At 37.4% G+C, this 24,032-nt stretch overlaps 1 protein-coding gene across 5 annotated transcripts in view; it reads right to left on the reverse strand.

The window, feature by feature from the left end:
• The window catches only part of MED14 (mediator complex subunit 14), an 86,872-nt gene that overhangs the window by 38,609 nt on the left and 24,231 nt on the right, over positions 1-24,032 (reverse strand). For all 5 annotated transcript variants that reach the window (XM_055266818.2, XM_055266817.2, XM_063634514.1 and 2 more), the window contains exons 8-16: positions 23,386-23,518; positions 22,187-22,337; positions 21,552-21,663; positions 15,639-15,764; positions 13,081-13,159; positions 8,935-9,094; positions 4,307-4,501; positions 3,785-3,919; positions 63-139 (exon numbers count right to left, since the gene is read on the reverse strand). In XM_055266818.2, the coding sequence (XP_055122793.1) occupies positions 63-139; positions 3,785-3,919; positions 4,307-4,501; positions 8,935-9,094; positions 13,081-13,159; positions 15,639-15,764; positions 21,552-21,663; positions 22,187-22,337; positions 23,386-23,518 (1,168 nt within the window). The remainder of the gene's footprint in view (positions 1-62; positions 140-3,784; positions 3,920-4,306; positions 4,502-8,934; positions 9,095-13,080; positions 13,160-15,638; positions 15,765-21,551; positions 21,664-22,186; positions 22,338-23,385; positions 23,519-24,032) is intronic.

The raw sequence follows: 24,032 nt of genomic DNA on the forward strand, positions 1-24,032 counted from the left end.
AGCAGCTTTCAGAGTGTGACTGCAACATGTGGCACCAAGTGAAACACATGACAGGGGCTTACTTTAATAAGCGAATTGCATGGCTGAAGCCATCACCTTCCACTTGCACTCCTTGATGTGGAATCTCCAGATTGGACAACTAGAAAGAGAAAAACAATTATATCAGACCACCAATTTTACAAAAACAACTACCATTTCTAAGTACTACGGTCTCTATTCTTGTGGCACCTGTTCTAGGACCATTCTTTCCCCAAGTTACAACATATTAGGCATGAGTATTATCCCCATCATTAGATTTCCTGGGAAACTACACGAAGTCCAGTGGAACTCAAAGCTGTCCCAGTGCATCTAGTTTAAGAAACACCTCCACAAGTGGCAAATATTCAAAATTTAGGAGATTATTCTAATTTTTGCAGGGAGCCAAAAGTAATCTAGAATCAATTTTAGTAGTTCAAGAGGCCACAAGAATGGTTTCTCGTGTAATTCTGTTTGTTCAAAACAATGTTTGAGTCATTATCATAGCTTATTTCTAAACAATATTTTTTAGTTTACAACATTTCTGAAATACATTTTTAAGAATTAAACTACTTCCTATGTGAAACCCAAGAAAAGATTTCCAATTTGTGCATTTACCCAATGACATCTGTTTCCCAATTAAAGGATTCAGAAAGCAAATTAAAAAGATAAATGCAGAGATAGTGCCTGAAACCCTTACCATGGGACTGCAAGTAATTACAGTATGCCAGAAAGTCACCTGATCTAAAGAAATGCTTGCCTTTGGCAGATATTCCCAGGTCTTGCATGACAGACTATTTATATCTACCATGTTCTGGAAAGGATTTAAGGAAGTTCCAAGTATTTGAGTGAGCCCTGCTCTTGGGGCCTGGGAAAGGGAAAGGTTTAGAAAAATGGCTGCTACCAAATAGGAAGTAGGGGTTCAGATTCAAAAGGAAATGAAGTGCGGGCCAGCTCGAAAATGTTGCTGCTATTCTATCAATCAGACATATAAACATCAGGCCAGGTGCGGTGGCTCACACCTGTAATCCCAGCACTTTGGGAAGCCGAGGCAGTCGGATTACCTGAGGTCAGGAGTTCGAGATGAGCCTAGCCAACACGGTGAAACCCCGTCTCTACTAATACAAAAATTAGCCGGGTGGGGTGGTGTACGCCTGTAATCCCAGCTACTTGGGAGGCTGAGGCAGGAGAATCGCTTGAATCAGGGAGGCAGAGGTTGCAGTAAGCCAAGATTGCGCCACTGCACTCCAGCCTGGGTGACAAGAGTGAAACTCCATTTAAAAAAAAAAAGATATATAAACATCCCTTTTAAGAAGATTTAGTTTTAGTTATTCACATCTCAGCCTAAATTACTTTAAGCAGAAAATATACTTGCTTTTATCTTTAACATGGCTAGAATGTTCACTGAGAATAAAAAGCAGGTAAGTTTTTAAGAGCTTGACTGAGTTCAATAGAGCACTACAGAATGTTCATCTGTGTCCCATATGTGCAGCAGGTATAGGAATACAGAGAAGGTGGACAGAGAGGACGTATGTCTATAGTCATTAACCTACGTAGGCCTACAAAGACACACATTTTTGCCAATTCTGGCCTGTGGGCAGGGGAAGAGAGGATATAAATGCATTGCTTTGCCTCAGCACCATATATCCATCTTCCCTTCCCACTGCAAAGGTAGTAACTGAATGATATTCATATAATCAATCCAAATAACACAATAAAAGAGTCCAATAACACAGTCAATTACATAGGAAACATGGACATACTCCACAGTTTAGGAGCTAAGGCCAGTATCCAGATAAGAGGACATTTATCAAGCTCACAGTTCTAGAAGCTGGGTCATCAAGGACATGAGTATTTATTTTAGGTGCCTGTTTCTAGGCTTGGGTTTCTCTCTGGGCTCTTTACAATTTCACACCTTATCCTCTGCCTACAGATCCCAAATTCCTGTAAAGCAATTGGCAAACAACAGCTCATGAGCCAAATCCAGCCCACTGCCTGGCTTTTTTGTTTGTTTGTTTGTTTGTTTGAGAAGGAGTCTCGCTCTGTCGCCCAGGCTGGAGTGGCATGATCTCGGCTCACTGCAACCTCTGCCTCCCAGGTTCAAGCAATTTTCGTGCCTCAGCCTCCCGAGTAGCTGGGATTACAGGCACCCGCTACCACGCCCGACTAAGTTTTGTACTTTTAGTAGAGACGGGGTTTCACCATGTTGGCCAGGTTGGTCTCAAATTCCTGACCTCAGGTGATCTGCCCACCTCGGCCTCCCAAAGTGCTGGGACTACAGGCATGAGTCACCGCGCCCGGCCCACTGCCTGTTTTTGTAAATGAAGTTTTTTACTGTAACACAGCCATGCTCATTTGTTTAAATATCAGCTCTGGCTGGTTCACACTACAACAGCAGATTTGAGTAGCTATAACAGAGACCACTTGACCGACAAAGTCTAAAATATTTATATTTGGCTCTTTACAGAAAAAGTTTCCCAATCCCTGTTCTAAAGCATGAAAGCTATTTTCAACAAATCTTCCCAAGGCCATCATCATCAGCCCAACTGAAGAAGTCCATTTCCACATTTCCAGGTCTCTCCTTCATTCACGATAACTTACAGAGGAGAGGATTCTTACAAAACATAAAACTTTAAACTACAGGGAAATAACTGGGGTTTTAGTGTATCGCTTTTGAGGGGCTACCCATCCTTGGCCAAACTCCTTTTTGGAAATACAAAAAATGCAGGTCTGTTACCTCCCTTTCACGTTTGAGGATTATATTGGATATCACAACTGCGTATTCTTTCAGGGCACTAATTCTGCATAAATCGTATTGCTTCTCCCATGTGAGAAAGTAAAAATTTAGTTTAATATTCTTTCTGATCTGCTTCTTAGAAAGGATCCCAGTTTTACTAGGGCTTAAACAATATACATGGCTTTACCAACTCAAAAATAAGCCACCTGGCTATCAACTAACCATCTCTAATAGGCTTAAACAATGCTCCTACTAAGAGGTATAAAAGTAAAATGTTAATTCTTAAAAACTGTCCACTTGTTTTTCTTTAATTTTTTTTAAAAGAGACGAGGTCTTGCTATGTTGCCCAGGCTGGTCTTGAACTCCTAAGCTCAAGCAATCCTTCCACCTTGGCCTCCCAAAGTGCTGGGATTATAGGCATCAGTCACTGCACTCAGCCTGTCCACTTTTTCTTTTATCTTTTTTTTGTTTGTTTGTTTGAGACAGAGTCTTGCTTTGTTGCCCAGGCTGGAGTGCAGTGGTGCAATCTTGACTCACTGCAACCTATACCTCCCAGGTTCAAGCAGTTCTCCTGCTTCAACCTCCCAAGTATCTGGGATTACAGGCATGTGCCACCACGCCCGGATAATTTTTTTATTTTTATTAGAGACAGGGTTTTACCATGTTGGCCAGGCTGGACTCAAACTCCTGACCTCAAGTGATCCACCCGCCTCAGCCTCCCAAAGTGCTGGGATTACAGGTGTGAGCCACCACGCCCAGCCCTGTCCACTTTTTTTAACTGGGAAAAATTTACATTCAATTTCCATAAACAGCAGAAGACCCAGAATCTGGAATCAGAGAGAAGAAATAATTCAAGCCATGTTTTACATGTATACCATGAGATGCTACGACTGTAACCCTACCACTCCTCCCAAAATGAACAGGATCACAAACATTCTGCTTTTCCTAATGGAATCTATATATACCCTGAGCAACACATTTTAAAAACTACTCTTTCATTTGGGGTATCCAGAACTGTTCCAAAAAACTTACCTCCAGCCGAAGTCCTACAAATGGCATATTTGTATCACACATAGCGACGAAGTGAGCTAAAACTTTATTGAAGGCACACATTTCTCCTGCTCGTTTTGTTTTCTTGGATTCTACTGGACATGGATCATCAGACAACTAGAATTTAAGTAAAGAACACAAACAGGTAAAAAAAAAAAAAAAAAGTACATGTGATGCAATTCATTAAGATAGTTAAAATACTGGAAGCTCAGGGTTAACCAAAACAAATATTATTGTATTTACTGAGTAAATACTGACCCAAACACTGGTAATTTATTAGTAAATATTTTGTGTTTAACAAGTTCTCTCATGGAAAATGGTGGACAATTATTTAATTAAAACAGAAGCATTTTCAAGAAAACGTAGACAATTGTTACTTAAGTCTTATTGCTGCCTCGTCTCTTAAAAACCGTATCTTAGTTCTTTCTCATATTAAAAATGAATAAAGAACACAATCAAGTTAACACACACAAATTCTGTGCTCATTTTCATATGGAATCATACCTTGCGCTTGGCATTGGTTCTGGTCTGTTTCCCGGTTTTTGTACGAAAAACCAAGTCCTGGATGTTTTCCTTGAACTGCTGCAGCAGCAATGCCATTGCAGGGCTGTCTTCACGATCTGCAGCATTCACAGACATAAAGTAGTACTTGTACGACAGTTGTGTGGGTTTATTGGGAACCTCCAACATCTCCACAACCTAAAAATCCCAAAAAGAAATAAGACTCAGAGAAATAAGAAGTGTCAGATATTTTCCTCTATACATCATCAAGTAAGGCTCAGAATTATAAATCTAATGTGGATATCTTAAAAAAAAAAAAGAGGTTAAATAAATCGTATCCAAAAAAAAGCATTCCTAGTAAATACATAATTTGTTTTCCAAAAAGTAGATGAGACCAAAGAAGAATGATAAAAGCAACCATAAACTATAACAAGTGGGGCATTTAAACTATTATGTGTTAAGTGTTCTTGATATTCATACCTCAGCTTATAAATTGAAAAAAAAAAAATGCCTAAATCCAGTAGGTCTGTGATATGGTTTGGCTTTGTGTCCCCACCCAAATCTCATCTTGTAGCTCCCATAATTCCCATGTGTTGTGGGAGGGACCTGGTGGCAGATGACTGAATCATGGGGGCGGGTCTTTCCTGTGATGTTCTCATAATAGTGAATGGGTCTCATGAAATCTGATGGTTTTAAAAACGGGAGTTTCTTTGCACAAGCTCTCTCTTTGCCTGCCACCATCCACGTAAGCTGTGACTTGCTCCTCCTTGCCTTCCACCATGATTCTGAGGCCTCCCCAGTCACATGGAACTGTGAGTCCAATTAAACCTCTTTCTTTCATAAATTGTCCAGTCTCAGGTATTTCTTTATCAGCAGCGCCAAAACAGACTAATACAGTCTGCTAGATTTTCTAGAATGGTATCTATTTTAAATTGCTCTGCTGCCTCCCTTAACCACTCAAGCATCCTAAAAATTCCATTATTAAGGCAGAGAAAAATGACAACCATCCCTCATACTTGGAAACATGTAAAAACAAACCCTAATTTGTTAACTGAAAAATATGGTCACTGTGAGGGTAACAATATTGACAGTTAACATTGATACAAAGCTTAATATGTGCCAAGTATTGTCCTAATACTTTACAGATGCTAACATATTTAATCTTCCTAATAACCCTGTGAAGTCGGTTTCTTTGTTGGTTTGTTTTTTTGAGACAGAGTGTCACTCTGTCACCCAGGCTGGAGTGCAGTGGCACAATGTCAGCTCACTGCAACCTCCACCTCCCAGGTTCAAGCGATTCTTGTGCCTCAGTCTCCCAAGTAGCTGGGATTACAGGCATGTGCCACTACACTAGGCTAATTTTTTGTATTTTTATTAGAGGTGGGGTTTTGCCACGTTGTCCAAGCTGGTCTCGAACTGCTGACCTCGGGTGATCCACCCACCTTGGCCTCCCAGAGTACTAGGATTACAGGCATAAGCCACCGCACTGGCCTATCTTTATTTTTGTGATGAGAAAACTGAGGCACAAAAAAAGCAAGTTACTTGCCCAAGGTCACACATGTAGTAAGTGACAGACTCATGCTTTGATTCCGTAAGTTTGGCTCCAGAGGCCTTGCTCTTCCTACTATACCTGCTTACTGTTTCCAAGGTCTAGCTAAAATTTAAGAAAAGTCCCCTAAATACTTTAGTGACAAAAATATATGCCATTAGGAAAGGCTCCTGACCAACACACATTCTTTTCCATCTCTCTTCCTGCTTCCTTTCTCCCTTGCTCCCCCTCCTCCCCACACATACTCTTCAGGAAAGCATCACACTGATGATGTACCTTAGGAAAAATTAAAAGTCAAATGGCCATTTCACCAAAGAAGATAGGATGAGCACATGAAAATATGCTCAACATCTTCAGCCATTAGGGCAGTGTAAATTAGGCCTACGATAAGACACCACTACATACCTATCAGAATGGTTAATATTTTTAAAAAATTCTGATGACTAACTGTTGGCAAGAATGAGGAGCAACGAGAACTCTCATACATTGCTGGCTGGAACGCAAAATAGTTAATCACTTTGGAAAACAGCTGGCAGTTTTCTACAAAGTTAAACACACATTTACCGTATGACCCAATAATCCCACTCCTAGTTACTTATCCAAGATGAAATAAAAAATGACAACTTGGCCGGGAGCGGTGGCTCACGCCTGTAATCCCAGCACTTTGGGAGGCCGAGGTGGGCAGATCACGAGGTCAGGAGATCGAGACCATCCTGGCTAACACGGTGAAACCCCATTTCTACTAAAAATACAAAAAATTAGCCGGGCGTGGTGGCGGGCGCCTGTAGTCCCAGCTACTCAGGAGGCTGAGGCAGGGGAATGGCGTGAACCCAGGAGGCAGAGCTTGCAGTGAACCGAGATAGCGCCACTGCACTCCGGCCTGGGCGAAAGAGCGAGACTCTGTCTCAAAAAAAAAAAAAAAAAATGACAACTTATGCACACACAAAAATCTATATGCAAATGTTTGACAGCTTTAGTCAAAATTACCCCAAACTGGAAACAACCCCAATGTCCTTCAATGAGTGACTCATTAAACACAAACTGTGGTACTCCCACACCATGGAATGCTACTCTGCAACAAAAGGAAGGAACTATTATACACACAACAACACAGATGAATGTCAAAGGCATTATGCTGAGTCAAAGAAACTGGATGGAAAACGCAAACCTACAGAGACAGAAAACAGATCAGTGATTACTAGTTGGAGGGGGCTGATTATAAGGGGTATTATGAGGGAATTTTGGGGTATAATGGATCTGTTCTGTGTCCTGAGATGGAGGCTACACAACTGTATGCATTTATCAGAACTCATGCTAAAAAGTCTGTATTTTTACTTTATGTAAATTATATCTTAATATAGCTAACCAAAAAAGAAAGGTAAAATGGCAGAAAGACATTTAAAGGGAGATCAACTGCAGCAAGACTTTCCTCTGTTCTTCTTAATATCCATGTTAGTAGTTCTTTCCACTTCCATGAACATATCACCCCTAAGTGATAAATCTAGAGGATGAGGAATAATCTACATTCAGTTTTGGTCTAAACCATGTGAAACAAATTATTGCTTTATAACAGATCACTGGTCACTGACATTAAAGCCTGGTTAAATGTCAGAAAATAATAAATTATAACCATTTTTATCTTATTGTGTGCATGGCTGATTATAAGAGATCTTTGTATGTTCATAGGTTTCGCTATGATGCATGTATTCTGCATTATCATTTCACATGTAGACCAAGCAAGCTCACTGAGAAATGAAACAATAGTCGTCTTTTGTTGTGGGCCAAATCTAGTTCTACAGCTGCTGTTTTAAAATTCAGAAAAAAGTAAAATTCAGATCAATGACAGACTCATTAGTCTACACAAGTACCCCGAGCTTAAGATATGTCAGCCTACAATGGTGTCCTTTTCAAATAATATCTTTTAAAAGTACAGGTCAAAACCTTAAAAAGTTCACTCCCATTACTTTCAACAAACAATCTTGAATTAAAATTTTTATTTTTATCTTATTTTTATAAGAGACAAGGTCTCACTATATTGTTTAAGCTGACCTCAAACTTCTGGGCTCAAGTGATCCTCCTGCCTCGGCCTCCCAAAGTGTTAGTTTTACAGGCATGAGCCACCACACCTGGCCTGAATTAAAATTTGTAAAACACAGATTCTTAGCCAACATATCTACTTGGTATATACAGAAATTTCTTTTTTTTTTTTTTTTTTTTTTTGAGACGGAGTCTCACTCTGTCGCCCAGGCTGGAGTGCAGTGGCGCGATCGCAGCTCACTGCAAGCTCCGCCTCCCGGGTTCACACCATTCTCCTGCCTCAGCCTCCCGAGTAGCTGGGACTACAGGCGCCCGCCACCACGCCTGGCTAATTTTTTGTTTTTGTATTTTTAGTAGAGATAGGGTTTCACCACGTTAGCCAGGATGGTCTCAATCTCCTGACCTCATGATCTGCCCGCCTCGGCCTCCCAAGTGCTGGGATTACAGATGTGAGCCACCTCGCCCAGCCAGAAATTTCAACAAGCAGGAAAATATATTCAGGATGAGTTCATATTTAAAATTATTGCAAATTTTAACTAATTCAAAAATAAACTAAAAAACATACAGAAACAGTGAAAAAGGAAAAAGAGAGGACCTTACTGTGCACTAAAAGGAACACATACTCAATAAAATGAAAGATGCCTTCAATCAAAGAAGGATGAAAAAATAAAGCTAATTCAGCCAGTCCATATTTGAAAGGTTTCACTATACAATATTCAAGTGAAACAAGTTTATCTGACATCAAAACATCGCCAGACCTTTATAGGAATTGGTCTCAAATTTTTTATTCTTACAGAGATGTCTCATTCCAATCAAAGACTATGCCTCATCATAGGACAGACCCTAGAGTGAGGGATGGGGTTATGCCTTATGTTCCCCAACTGAGACATGACATTCCTCTCTCCCCCATTCTAAACCCCTGGGTTTCACTATATGAAAGTCAAATATTCAATAAAATTCATTGGCAAGTTAAACAATAAGTCATTCAAGATACTAACAGAATTACTAAACTTGATCACTCCAAATCACTCCTTTGCATACTTACAATGTAGTATTGTGGAAGGCGGGTAAGTTTAATGAACAGTTTATTCTTAGAAAGGTTTCCAATAGGATGAGTTGAGTAATTGGAAAGCTGCAATGTTTCACTGCTTATCGTAGGCAGATGTTTTATAGACTGCTTGCAACGCTGTTGTCCAAGCCAAAACCTGAATTTAAAAGTGATAATCCACATCAAATCTCAGACTTTTCTGATTATCTGTGTGTTATCGATTTACAAATGATTAAAGACCATTAAAAAAACAATTAATTGAAATTTAACTGAACTAATAAAAGGACACATGGCCATAATGACAAATCATTTCTTCATAGTTTTACATTAAACTGTCAATTCTAGTTTTAGTTTAAGAAGTTTAAACTGCAATGTGAATGATCTTAGTTATAAGGTAGAATTAACTATAAGGATGAGATACTATGTTAGTTTATTATTAAGGAGTGACAGATTTCCTATAGTTTAAAGACAGCACCAACTAATCTCAATATTCTTTATATAGCCCCAGTTTTTAAATTGTGTATGTGTGAAGTGCGTAGTATACCTAGCAGGTCCCAGTAGCATTAACTACCTTTGTTCCCATGTCCCTTTCAGGTAAGCTGCCAGATTTCACTGATGTTTTTAATATAGTACTCCTCTTATTCCTTTTATTTGATTATCTATCCTTGAAGCTAGGATACCATATAATATGTAAAAAAGGGATACAATGGCTGGTTCACAAACTCCACTGATGCATAATGAAACTACAGAAAATAAGAATTTTCACAGCAGCATAATGATGCCACAACATCCCAGCTCATGATCAGCAGATTTGCCTCGATGAATAGGGCGAAGACCAGGTTGGGTGCTGATACATTTGTGTGGCAAGATGCATGTGGTACAAACTGTATACCAATCATGTGCAGTAAAACCATGTTATAATATATGACATTTTAAGGGTAGTTTGTCAACTGTTCTGGAAACCACTTTGTTTTTTTCATTGAAAGACAAATTTAACTACAACTCTATGGATCAAATGCAAGAACTGGTTACTGATGAAGGAATGAAGATAAATTTTGAAAATATACCATCACTTGCTTCATTTTGAATAAAAGTTAAAAATGAATATCCTGAACTTGCTAAAATTTATTTCAAATCTCTACTTTGATTCCCATCAACATACCTTTGTGAGAATGATATCTCTACTATGTATGTTATTAAAAGGAAAACATGAGAAACATCTCTCATGATTAGCATGATCATCAATCCAACACAGACAAGTTATTACAAATAAGAAACAAGCTCATGTGTCACATTAAAAATTCTAAATACTGATATACAAGGTGGCCTTTTCAAAGTTGATCTGGAATTGCTATTTCACTCTTCATTATTTGTTGAATCTGCGGGACAAAAAACTTGAGTCTAAGTGACTTTCTATATTAATTGCCTGTGTATACATTTTCAATGAAAAATGTACACCGTTTCTATAATTTTCTTTTTTCCTACATTTGTTCTGATTATATTTACTGAAGTATAACTTCATCTGTTGATTCTAATAAAAAACATTGGGGCTTATATCTTATACATGTTCTTTCATTTCTTTTTTCCTAGAATTCATTTTTATTGCACATTATTTAAAAAAGTAATCACATGAACAAACAGATGCTCAACATCATTATTTGTTAAGGAAATATAAATCAAAATCACAATGAGATACTTCTTCATACTCATTAGGATGTCTATATTCAAAGACACTAACAATTGTTGGCAAGGATGTAGAGAAATGGAAATTCTCGCAACATTACTGATGAGGTTGTAAAATGGCACAGCCACTCTGGAAAACAGTTTGGCATTTTCTTTTAAAAGCTAAACAAATTACTGTACGCCCTAGCAGTTCCATTCCTTGGTTCTACTCCAAGAGAAAAGAAAACGTAAGTCCACATATAGACTTACACATGAATGTTCACAGCATCATTACGCATAATAACCACAAAGTGGAAACAACCCAAATGTTCATCAATTGATGAATGGATAAACCAAATGTGGTATACCCATACAGTGAAATATTATTCAGTCATAAAAAGGAATGAAGTACTGACACATGCTACAATATGGATGAACCTTGAAAACATGCTAAGTGAAAGAAGCCAGTCACAAAAGACAGCATATTTTGATTCTACTTTATATGAAATGATCAGAAAAGGCAAATAGAAAGTGGATTCATAGTTTTCTGAGGTTGGGAATGGTTATTAACTGTAAATGGACATTTCTTTGGGGTGATGGAAATGTCCTACATGTTCTAAAAGTGGACTGTGGTGATGCTTGCAAAAGTCAGTAAATTTACTACAAATCATTGAATTGTACACTTAAAATGGGTGCATTTTTATGGTATGTAAATTATACCTCAATGAAGTTATTTCGAAAAATCAGTGTCCCATGATAGATTAGTGATAAACTGGTCATTCACCACAGATCATCTGAGAAACACTATTATAAGTGACAATCAGGGGACTTTTCTTATAAATAAATTATGTAAGTTTATGTACAGGCACACATTTGGTAAGTTAAAGGCTTTTGGGACTTGGCTTTCTGGTTTTAGTTTCTATTTTGGGCAGCTAGAACTGCCAGATAAACATCCTCAAGTTATGCAAGATGTGAATTATTAAGCGTGTTAGGATATTTAAACCTTGCTTATTTAGCCAAAATGCACAATGATGCTAAAACACTGAAAGTTTTAGAAATCATTACCTAGATTAATGACTGATTTTTTTTTTTTCACATACAGATAAACTAAATAGCTGCTCAAAAAAAAAGGCTCACATTGTATTATCTATCTACTGGCTTTAAAAATCATGCCCTGGGCTGGGCACAGTGGCTCACGCCTGTAATCCCAGTACTTTGGGAGGCCAAGGCAGGCACATCACACCTGAGGTCAGCAGTTTGGGACCAGCCTGGCCAACAAGGTGAAACTCCGTCTCTACTGAAAATACAAAAAATTAGTTTGGCATGGTGGCACACACCTGTAATCCCAGCCATTCGGGAGGCTGAGGCAGGAGAATCCCTTGAACCCAGGAGGCAGAGGTTGCAGTAAGCCGAGATGATGCCACTGCACTCTAGCCCGGGCAACAGAGTGAGACTCTGTCTCAATAAAAAATAAATAAATAAATAAAATAAAATAAAACAAAAAATCATGCCCTGAATACAAAAATTGGCTGGGCATGGTGGTATGCACCTGTGGTCCCAGCTACTTAGGAGGCTGAAGTAGAAGAATCGCTTGAGCCTGGGAGGCAGAGGTTGCAGTGAGCTGAGATCACACTATTGTACTCCACTCCAGCCTGGGTGGCAACAAAGCAAAACCCTGTCTCAAGAAAAAAAAAAAAAAAAAATCATGCCCTGTTAATGAAAACATTACTTGGTTATGTTGAATTTTTCAAATATTGGCTAAAGGGAAGGGCAGAGGCTAAAAGATTATAAGAACAATAGATCCCACTTTATAGTCTTTTCTTTAGACATCGCCCCCCGACCCCACCCCCCACCGCCTTCTCCATTTGCCGGTTTTGGTTTTAGTCTCTGAATTTTTTTTTATCCTTTGGAATTTTGTTTTACTAATTTTAAGAGTTTGTTAGAGTTGCTGTAAGGGTAACTTTGTGTACCAGAGTGGTAAGGAAACTCCACAGAATTATATCTGGCTCCATTTTCAATTTTATTTAACAGTGTGAAGCATTTAAAGGATTTTGAGACAAATTGAATGACAGTGTTCGAGAAGAAGAAATGACTATTTTGAAAGTGTCAGTTGGTAGTCAACCATGACAATTACCCTGGATAAGAACAAATAGGACTTTATTACAGAGAACACTTGATACAATAAAATTCATTGTGTAAGTGATTTGTAAAGTGCTTGTATAGAAGAAAATGTGGTAAGGGATGAAAGTTGAGTGTTATGCCCTTCACACCTATATTTGCTCTAGAGGAGAATTTGATATGAGAAACTGACATCTTGGAACTCTTCCAAGAGAATTTAGATTCTAAGGTACCAAAAGGCACTTAAGTTTCACGTCATAAACCTTAAGGACAGTGAATGACCAAGAGTAATGATGGAGAAGAAAACATATCTTGTCAAAATAAGTTTCCATTTTTAGTCTTGAGCTATATAAATAAGCTTACTTAAGTTGCTGAATCCAGGGTATGATTCGTTTCATATCATCATTCACAGACTTCTCCATGTCATCCAGAGTGGCCTGGTCTACAGAATAAAGCACTTCATTAATTAATTGCTTACATGAGAAACAAAATCTTTAGGTAGTGTAAAACAAATGAAAATTATTGTTTAAGGCAGAAAATCATGTTGTTTTTGAGTCAGAGAAAAATTAAACTAAATGTACCATTAGATATAAGCCAACCTAATTTGTTTTCCCTCTTTAACATTTAGGGAGCATTATAGATACGACAACTAATAGCAAATGTACACTGGCAGAAAGAACAAGTAACAAATACATTAATCCATTCTTTGCCTATATTTCAATTCCCCAAACTCTTAGTCTACTTTTTTTTTTTTTTTTTTTTTTGAGACGGAGTCTCGCTCTGTCGCCCAGGCTGGAGTGCAGTGGCGCAATCTAGGCTCACTGCAAGCTCTGCCTCCCGGATTCACGCCATTCTCCTGCCTCAGCCTCTCCGAGTAGCTGGGACTACAGGCGCCCGCCACCACGCCCGGCTAATTTTTTGTATTTTTAGTAGAGACGGGGTTTCACCGTGGTCTCGATCTCCTGACCTCGTGACCCGCCCGCCTCGGCCTCCCAAAGTGCTGGGATTACAAGCGTGAGCCACCGCGCCCGGCCTTCTTAGTCTACTTAATCAGTATTTTTAAATTATAAGTATTTAAAACTCATAGTATTACTAGACTTAGAACCTTAAAAATCATAAAAACAAAAAACTCCACTGAAATGTTTACTTAAGAAACACAAATGATCTCTGACATATGCAAGAGCTGTTGGCTGAAGATCAGCTTGCAAATTAAGTCAGAATTTTTAATGACACTAGAAAATGCTAGTTAACGAATAATGAGCAAAAAAAGCAAGATACAAAATGATTTTGATTAATGGGGACAAAGTATAGAAAAAATTAGAAAAGCACTGCTATGGGGTCAACTATGTCCCCCCAAGATCCATATGTTGTATACCCCTAATCCTCAGTGTAATAGTATTTGGAGAAGTGGTCTTTGGGAGGCAATTAGGTTTAAAAGAGGTCATGAAGGTAGGGACTTCATGAAGGGATCAGTAGCAGACTTCTAAGAACAGATGCCAGAGAAGTTGCTCTCTCAGCCATGTGAAGACACAGCAAGAAGGCAGCTGTCTATATACAAGCTAGAAAGAGAGCCCTCATCAGAAATCAACCATGCTGACACCTTGATCTTGAATTTCTGGCCTCCAGAACTATGACAAAATAAATTTCTGTTGTTTAAGTCACCTAGTCTATGATATTTTGTTATGGCAGCCTGAGCTGCTAAGACAAGCATACATCCCTAAAAGACTATTTTCTGTTGCTTTTCTAATTTTTGTGTGTTTAAGTTTTTTATTTATGAGTATGTACTACGTTAATAATCAGAAAAACAGTTAAATGTAAGTTTTTTTTTTTTTTTTTTTTGAGACAGAGTCTCGCTGAGTCACCCAGGCTGCAGTGCAGTGGTGTGATCTCGGCTCACTGCAATCTCCGCCTCCTGGGTTCACGCCATTCTCCTGCCTCAGCCTCCCGAGTAGCTGGGACTACAGGCGCCCGCCACCACGCCTGGCTAATTTTTTTGTGTTTTTAGTAGAGACGGGGTTTCACCGTGTTAGCCAGGATGGTCTCGATCTCCTGACCTTGTGATCCGCCTGATTCGGCATCCCAAAGTGCTAGGATTACAGGCGTGAGCCACTGCGCCCGGCCTAAATATAAGTTTTTTAAGAACAAACAACATTTGCCTTATTTGGAACCCACAGTTAAAGTAATTCATAAATGCGTCATTTAGCTATCATAAATGTGATGTCATTCAAAGTAATTAGTTCAGTTTTCCATGAGCAGCCCACAGAAAAAAAAACCTATAGCTATAAAATATAACCAGAAAGCCCTTCATTTTCAACCTTTCTAGCTGAATATTAATTTCAAATAGCAGATGTCCTAATATATTTAAGAACACTGTCCAGTAGCAATACAAAAACACTAAATTCTTATTTCATCATTTCAGAACACCAACTCAGTAACAGAACAACTAAGAAATCAAACTTTAATTTCTACTGTGTTTAGGCCAGAAAAAAAAATCCTTTCCTCCAGGATTCTGTACCTCAAGTCATCTTAGATGTTTCTACTGTCATAAAAATGTTCTTCAGCCACAAATGACATTAGAATTCCTTGTTGTAATTTCCATGTCACCCAGTGGTAAAATAGAAACTGAGCTACTGGGATAGACAAGTTAACCTAAAAAACAGCAGCCATCAACATTATTAATTTTGCATAAGGAAACATGAACGTGCTTTATACTGGGAAGTTTAACATCTGCTACAAGAAAATACAAAGTAGAGTTAAAACGGCCCCGAGGAACTGACATCAGTCAGAGTTATGGTTTCCATACCCACTTTCGACACTGCATATACCATTCTTTCTAATACCTAATGACAGAAAATGTTTATTTTGTTTTTGTTAAAAATAATTTTTCTTACATTGAATGATTATATCATTTAGTAACTTACCAAGTCCATAAAGCATCAATTGAAACATTCCAGAATGCAAATCTACAAAAATGTGCAGACACTCTGAATTACCACAGGGCTCCAAGATGGGAACAACGAGAGCTGGGAGTGCAGTCTCTATGGAAGCTGAACAATCAAGAATTAAAAATTATTTTTCTATCTGAATATTTTCTAGAAAAATTATTTCTCAATCAATGAGTGCAAACAAACCAACTACTGAAGAATCCTAAATGTTAGAGGAAAAACATGATTTTGCAAAATTTGCAATAGTATTATTATGTCTGTTAGTAGCTCAAAAAGGAAAGAATGTAATTTTCAAGGTGACTTGAAACAAACATGCCTGTCTCAAATACTACAGCAAAAAAAAATCCAAAATTTCTTAAGAGGGTTGAAATAGCTAGTGAAAATTCAACTTCATCAGTGAGCTGAGTTCTAGTTTTACTTTCACTTGGTAATTACTAATAAGTTAATTAATTTTTAAGGATTTTCTCTTTTATATAATGGAAAGAAAACTAGTTGTTTGTAAACAGAATAAATATCTTCTATGGCCTCATGATTTTCAATGCCATTCCTCATAAAAAAGAGGTATTCTGTCAATTAGAGCCCATGTGTTTAAACTAATAATTATTGATCACCCAGTAAGAAAAATTTTTTCAAGTCATTTGTATACTCCATTTCATGTCACAGATGAATTAAGAACATAGGCAATTGCTAAACACAAATCCTCAAAGCTGACAATATACCTGATCTAGAGTTTCATAGTATTTCCACCAGGCCCAATTAACTTTTCTCTTAATTCTGCAAGTGACATAATGAAATCCAGTAAACAAGCAAAACATTGAAAACACACTAAGTGCTGATCAGATTGAGGGGTTGTAAAAGGAATATGCTCTTCTTGTTACCAAGTTCCTCTGAAGCTACAGCACAGAAAAAAAAGGCAGATACAGAGGGGAATGGTGATACAGGTGCTCGGAAGGAGAGGTAACGTGGCAGGCGCAGAGGGGAGTGGCGATGCAGGCCTTTCACCAGGCGTGGCTTCTGCCTGCTACTTTGTCAAACAAGGACAATAACATCTTCCCCTCCAAGCCACAGGTTGTTAGGAGCAAGAAATGACAAGGCTGTAAAAGTGCTTTAAAAAGCAAAGTGTTCAACAAATGTGTATTATCTATGTTCCTTTTGAATCAAAGAAACAAACCAAAACCTTTTACTATAAATTTTCAATAATTCAAATGGATGACATTACCATTGGTACTGTCTACACAAATTATCAAACAAATTAATAAAGTAAAAGATTGCAGAAGACATATTTAATTAGAGAAAAATAAATTGCTTTAAAGCACAGGGTGAGCATCCTAAACTCCAAAATTTGAAATGCTCCAAAATCCAAAACTTTTTGAGTGCTGGCATGATGCTCAAAGGAAATGCTTAATGAAGCATTTTGGATTTCGGATTTTCAGATTTGGGATGCTCAACCGGTAAGTATAAATGCAAATATTCCAAAATCCAAAAAAATTCCGAGACCTGAAAATACTTCTGATCTCAAGCACTTCAGATAAGGGATACTCAACCTGTACATCTAATACGTATTTGTATACAAAATGTTTAACATGCAAATCCAGCAGAACTCTGACCTGAAAAAAAACAGAACAAAAGGGGCAAAAACAAAAATTTCTTTTACCATATAATTCAGACCAATGTGACAAATTAGTTCAAATCAGTGATGTTCTGCTGAACTTACTATGTTAATAAAAAGTTATTACAAATGTGAAACAGAGTTGCTGATTTTTGAAACATTTCCATAGTGTTACAATTCCTGACAGGGTAGGAGTGAATTCTCTAAAGCAAAACCATTTCTAAAGTGTGGCAACAGAGTAAAACCAGTTCTGGGAATTGGGGTAACAATTATAATTTCAATCTAATTACCACAATTGAGTATTCTTAGAAAAATAGGGCATCAGAGAAGAACAGAGAGAACACAGTTCAAAAGACAAGAAATACTCTGACACAAATCGATGTACATATTTTTTGACCACCAATGTCCATATTTTTCTTTACAGAAAATAAAATACACAATGCCCTAAAGCATTTAAAGGCAACAGGTTTTAGGTATACAAAAATGGGGAAACTTGCAAAGAAAATAAAGAAGAGGGAATTAAAAGCAGTGTAAGATGACAGGACTTGCTGCTATTTCGTCCCGCCAGAAGGTATACATATCTCCTTTTATTTCTATCATTCATTGAGAACAAGATGAGAATGGATGAACAGACAGTAATATAAAGTGTGAAGAGTGAAGAGCAGCAACTAAGCTCAATTAGGAATGGCTGTGTGTGGTTCATAGCTTCCAAACTGATCATGATGCCCTGATTATAAGTGCTGAAGGGTAGAGTACAACACAAGGGAGCAGCACCCTGGCTTTCAAGAGTTAGGCAATGTTGCCAACTGGGCCATATCTCAAGTTACCTTTAGTGCCTTGCACTGCCTTTTTGGAACTTATCTCCAAAGTCCTGCCTCCTCTCCCCAAACCATTTCTACCCCTACGAAACCACACGCCTGAGCTGCTCAAAACCTGAAGTTTACGCCTTCCCCTAGCCTTCCCTTGAAATGCTCCACTCTCTGAGCTACTCATTTCCTTGGGTTATTCCAGTTAGGTGTCAGAAGAAAAGCCAGCTGATTTAAGGGTGACTGCGCTAACGGATTCTAAGAATAGACTATATAGTCCCTGGTTCCAGTAAGGATCTTAAAGCATGCTCACCCATCATAAAAAGGATCAAGTAAGACTACATAGAGAGTATAAATGCATGCACATGAATTTAAAAAACAAGTTAAAGCACATGCCCTAAAATGGTGGGTCAACAGACCCTTTCCTCTAGCAGTCCTCATTTCTAGAACTGTCCTGATTAAAGCAGGACTGAGGAGATCAACTCTGCATGCAAGCTTCCCCCTTCCTTCCAAATTATAGTCCCTAAAGCACCCTTCTCTAACACCTAGGACTCTACAAAACACCTAGGGCTTGAAAACCACTGGTGTAGCACATTCCTACTAGAGTTTAAGATCTAGGAAGAGCCTGGACTATTATAATATCCTCAAATTTCAGATAAGGACAATGGCCCAAATAGTGTAAATGACTTGTTCAAGAGCAGACAGCTGAACTCAGATCTCTAACATTTCTACAAAAAGGAATTTTACACCTGGGTTCTGAAGATTTCTCTAAATTTCTCTTTAGAAATCTTCAGAACCTAGGTGAACAGTACACAAAACCATTCCTATGTAAACATATGCTTTGAGTTTATTTTTCAAAGTAATTTATCCCTTGGCAATCATAGTTTTTTGTTTCTGTTTTTTAACTAAGTTTTTGTTCTGTTTTTTAACTTACTAAGCCTTGTTTACAGATGCTACTAAAGTAAACCAGAGCCTATCAAAAGATTACAAACTCCCTATTTTCTGGAATCTCAACAAATGAAGTTTTGAAAAATTAGAAAAATTAAGATTGCAAAATACTTAAAGTCTTCTTTAAGAACAAAGGAGTTGGACGTGGTGGTTCATGCTTGTAATCCCAGCACTTTGGGAGGCCAATGTGGAAGGATTGCTTGAGCCCAGGAGCATAAGACCAGCCTGTTCAGCAGGCCGTGGACTTAAAATAGATACATAGATGGATGGATGGATAGATAGATAGACAGATAGATAGATAAAGATCAGATAGATAGATAGATAGATAGAGACCAGCCTGGGCAACACAGTGAGACTCCATTTCTTAAAAAAGAACAAAAGGGGAATTTCAACAAGGGTGACAAGACAATTAAATAGGAGAAAATGGTCTTCAACAAATGTTACTGAGATAACTGCATATCCTCACATAAAAGAGTGCAAACAATAACAAGTATTGGTGAGGATGTGGAGAAAATGAAACCTTCCCACATTGCTGGTTAGATTGTAAAGTGGTGTTAAACACGTCAAAAGGTTAAACAGTTACCACAAGACCCGGCCATTACACTCCCTAGGTGTACAGCCAAGAGAAATGAAAACTTATGTCCACACAAAAACTTGGGCATGAATGTTCACAGCAGCATTATCCACAATAGCCAAAAAAGAAAAACAACCCCAATGTTCAACAATAATGAATGGATAAACAAAAGATGGTACAGCCATACAATGGATTATTTGACAATAAAAGTGAATGAAGTATTGAAACATGCCATGAACCTCAAAAAAATGTGTTAAAAACTGTATGTAAGAGACCACACATTATGATTCCATTTATATGAAATGTCCAAATAGGCAAATCTATAGAGGTAGAAAGTAGATTAATGATTGCCAGAACGGAGGCAGGGAGGGAGAGGAGTGAATGGGTTGTGACTGCTAATGGGTACACGGTTTCTTTCTGGGATGATTAAAATGTTCTAAAATCAAATTGTAGTGATAGTTGCACAACTCTTTCAGTAAAAACCATTGAATGAGGTAACTATATGTGAATTATGTCTCAATAAAGATGTTAAGAAAAAAAGACCAAAAGGCGGTGGTGGTTAGTAGCCTTTCTAACTCCAGTGAGAGTTTCAATTATACTTTCCAATCATAATTTTTAGGTCTGTATTTAACATCTTTGCTTGAGGGATTAAAGGGGAGGGCCTTCTACTGAAGCTTTTAATTAAATTAAGATAATGAAGTACTGATGAAGCTAATGTTAAACCCTGATAGGGCTAATGGACAGGCACCCCCAAGACACATCTAACCAATACATTCACCAAATTTCTGGCAGATCCTTTATTTCTTTTTTAAGGCCCATATTTGCATTTTTGTTAAGTTAGGCTGCCCCTCTCCTTAGTCTCTTTAAAAATATAAGCTAATGTTTTGGTTTATCTTAGATCCCCTCTTTCACTTCTGTCTTTTCACTTTCCTTGAATGAGTATGTATTCTAAATACACATTTATTTTTCTAACTTTCTGTCTTTCCTTCAGGCAATTTTTTAAAATCTATTTCTGTCAAAGTGGTTTTAATCCAGAGTTACTAGTACATACCTAAGAAGCTGCTTTTTTAAGTATAATGGATTGAACTGAGCTCTGTGATGACAAAAGGCAGCACCTTCGTTACTAGCACTATTAAGACTTCCTACTTATAAGGCACTTCACTTACGTCATCTAACTTAATTAAAGACTGTGCACTGTGGGCATGAGGTAATTATGGCCAAAAACAATTGGGGCAGGGATAGTAAATATGCTCATTATGTTGTGAACCTATATTCCCAGAATGAAAGGGTTTACTTTCTAAATGACTGTCCCTCAAAGCTCTGAATATACTTACTAGGTAATTAAACTTGGAAGATTTTTCACTATGTCCATGTATCTGCATTCCTTATTTGAACTGTTAATAATTTTTAAAAATTTTTAAGAAAGACAAGGGATGAATTCTGCTTCACTCAAAGGGGCATATTTTACAAGTATATTATAAATATTTGGAATGCTGTTTTATCACTAGAAAAAAAGTTTAAAAATAAGGTTCATATTAAAATGTTAGCTCATGTTTCATAAAGTTTTTCTTTTTTATTTAAAAAAATTTTATAAATAGAGACGGGGTCTCATTTTTTGCCCTGGCTTGTCTAGAACTCCTGGCCTCAAGTGATCCTTACATCTCGGCCTCCCAAAGTGCTGGTATTACAGACGTGAGCCACCATGCCCAGCCCCATTTCATAAAGTTTTAAGGAAATCCAATACACAAATATTTCAAAAATGAGGCCAAGCTAAATAAGTAATAAGGGAAAAATTAGGATAAGTTTGGCAGATCACAAGTTAAAATGCAGAAATACCAGCTTCCACAATAAAAGCAAAATATCAGGAAAAAGTCATATTAAGATTCTCATCAAACAAAACTGGATTCTAGTTTAAACAAAAGAAAAACAAATGTCAATTTAAAAGAACCTACAGTTTTCATTGGCATTGAAGCCTCTAAGAATGGCCTTCAGTTCTTGGAGCTTCTGATGAGCTCTTGCATGGACACTGTCAATCAGGAGTTTTTCTATTGATAAGTGGTCGATCTGCATAAATAAGAACAACAAATTCAAATGTGCAATTTAAACATTTTTACTTTAAAAGCCCAAGGGTAGATTACTGTGTTTCAAAATATTTCCTTTTGGAATCACATTGATTAAGTGTTAGCCACTAACAGAAAGCAAACTTAAAAAGTTAAAAATTAACTAATATGGTATTGAGTTAAAAATTAACTTACAATTGATAGCTTAAAAACTATAGTTAACATTTTGGTAAGTATAGGCGAAGATATTACAAATCAGTTATGGTGCTCTAATGCCAGATCTTAAAATTAAAATGGTATCTGATCTAAATTATAAAATACGAAGAATATCTTAAAAATTATATATTATAGTATCAGATGTTTTGAAAAAACAGCAAATGTAAGAAGTGCAACATTTACTTAAAATAAGTTTCATAAAAGGTTTTAGGAAGAATTAGATATTTTTAAAAATTTGTGCTAAGAGTTTAAGGATAAATGGCAAGTCACATTCATTTAAACCAATATTAAAATATATTGAGATCTTTTACCTTCATGGCTCTTTCTACTAATTTGGAATCAGAAGCTGGCAAAGGAGGATCATGAAAAATCTGTAAAGGCTTGGAGACATCATTCTCATCAATTTTAATTGTAACTTTGTGAACAGATGCTGTTCCAGTTTTTCTCCCAAGAACCTGTTGACTAAAGAAAAAAATGAAGAATTTTTTTCAACACAGTCTGTTAACTTCTAGAATAAAATAGAGACAAACTTCTAGAATAAAATAGAGACAGTTTAGCCAGAGCCTGGAATACGGCCAGGCCCTCAGTGTTTGTGGAGGGAATAATAATGGGAAGATAGCTATTCTGTAATCCAATACAATATTTGATTTATTGCATTAAAAAAAGACATATAATTTAAAAATAAAACATATGCACACATGAAAAAGAACCCCAAAACAAAAACTACCTGTCTTCTAAGTAGTATCTATTTACCTCTGACTCCTTTACAGAAAATGGGGGTCATTTGGGATAATAAGATGCTGGGGTGGGAAGAAAAACAGGAATCGAGTAAAGTTCAAACAGGGAATTGAGAGTTATAAACAGTCCAATACCAATTTTCTCCCAAAGAAAAGTTTTTAACAGGCACAATTCAAAGTGGAAAACTGTGATAAGCATGCATGTTTTAAAAAATGATACCCAACAATCTAACCTAATGGTCTTTTCTAACCTAACGGACTTTTAGCAATTTGGTATAAACCCAAAGTAGACTAACCTCTCAAACTTTTTAAGAATAGTAAGTCTTAGTACAAACAGGTAAATGTCTATGTATTTAAAACATGTTCTAAGACAGGTGTCAACTATGGATGTCCTATGTGGTCTACATAATACTATGGGACCTTACTACACAAAAGCATGTTACTAGAGGTGCATAGCTATTGGTATACAGTCATTCCTTGGTATACTTGGAAGACTGGCTCCAGGATTCCCGTCCCAATACCAAAAGCCACGCAAACTCACGTCTTGCAGTCAGTCCTGCGGTCAGCCAGCAGAACCCACGTATAGGGAAGGTTGGCCCTATAAGCAGGTTTCACATCTTGCAAATTGATCTGCATATAAGTGGACCCACACAATTCAAGCTTGTGTAGTCCAAGGGTCAACTGTATATTAAATCAGATGTATGAGAGAAAAAGAGAAATAAAAAGAGTATTTACAGTCATAGCACGAACCCACCAGAACTGATGTTACTTACTTCCAAACTGAGAGGGAGAGGCACTTTCCAGCATGGTACCTTTCCACCTGCACAAGGTCTCCCCACCGTTCTCGGATTAACATTAGAGTTTGGGAATGTAACACTTCTAACTGAAGTGATAAACAGAAAGAATCTGATAGATGTTGTTAAGTAAAATTAATATGTTACACCAATAGTCAATCAAGTACAGGCAAACTTCATTTAAGGAAGGTTCTCTTATTGAAAAACTGGAGGAAAATTTCTGAAGAAAATTTCTGAAATGATTATTTCTCCAATGGCTCATCGTAAAAAGTATTATAACTTATAGCATAATTTCAGAAAAAGGTTTTATATTTAATTTTAAACCAATATAAAACCATAAAGTCTGGGTTGTGTCTTAATTCATCATAGTTTAGAGAACATGGATTGACCAAATAGTACTATTTTTTTCACCAAACAGTACTTTTTTATTACTATTATTTAGTGTGTGTGTGTGACGGAGTCTTGTTCTGTCATCCAGGCTGGAGTGCAGTAGCACGATCTTGGCTCACTGCAACCTCTGCTTCCTGGGTTCAAGTGATTCTCCTGTCTCAGGCTCCCTAGTAGCTGGGATTACAGGTGCCCGCCACCACACTGGGCTTTTTTTTTTTTTTTTTTTGGATTTTTAG

This window comes from Symphalangus syndactylus, chromosome X (genome assembly GCF_028878055.3).
Source record: "Symphalangus syndactylus isolate Jambi chromosome X, NHGRI_mSymSyn1-v2.1_pri, whole genome shotgun sequence".
In the NCBI taxonomy this organism is placed as follows: Eukaryota; Metazoa; Chordata; class Mammalia; order Primates; family Hylobatidae; genus Symphalangus; species Symphalangus syndactylus.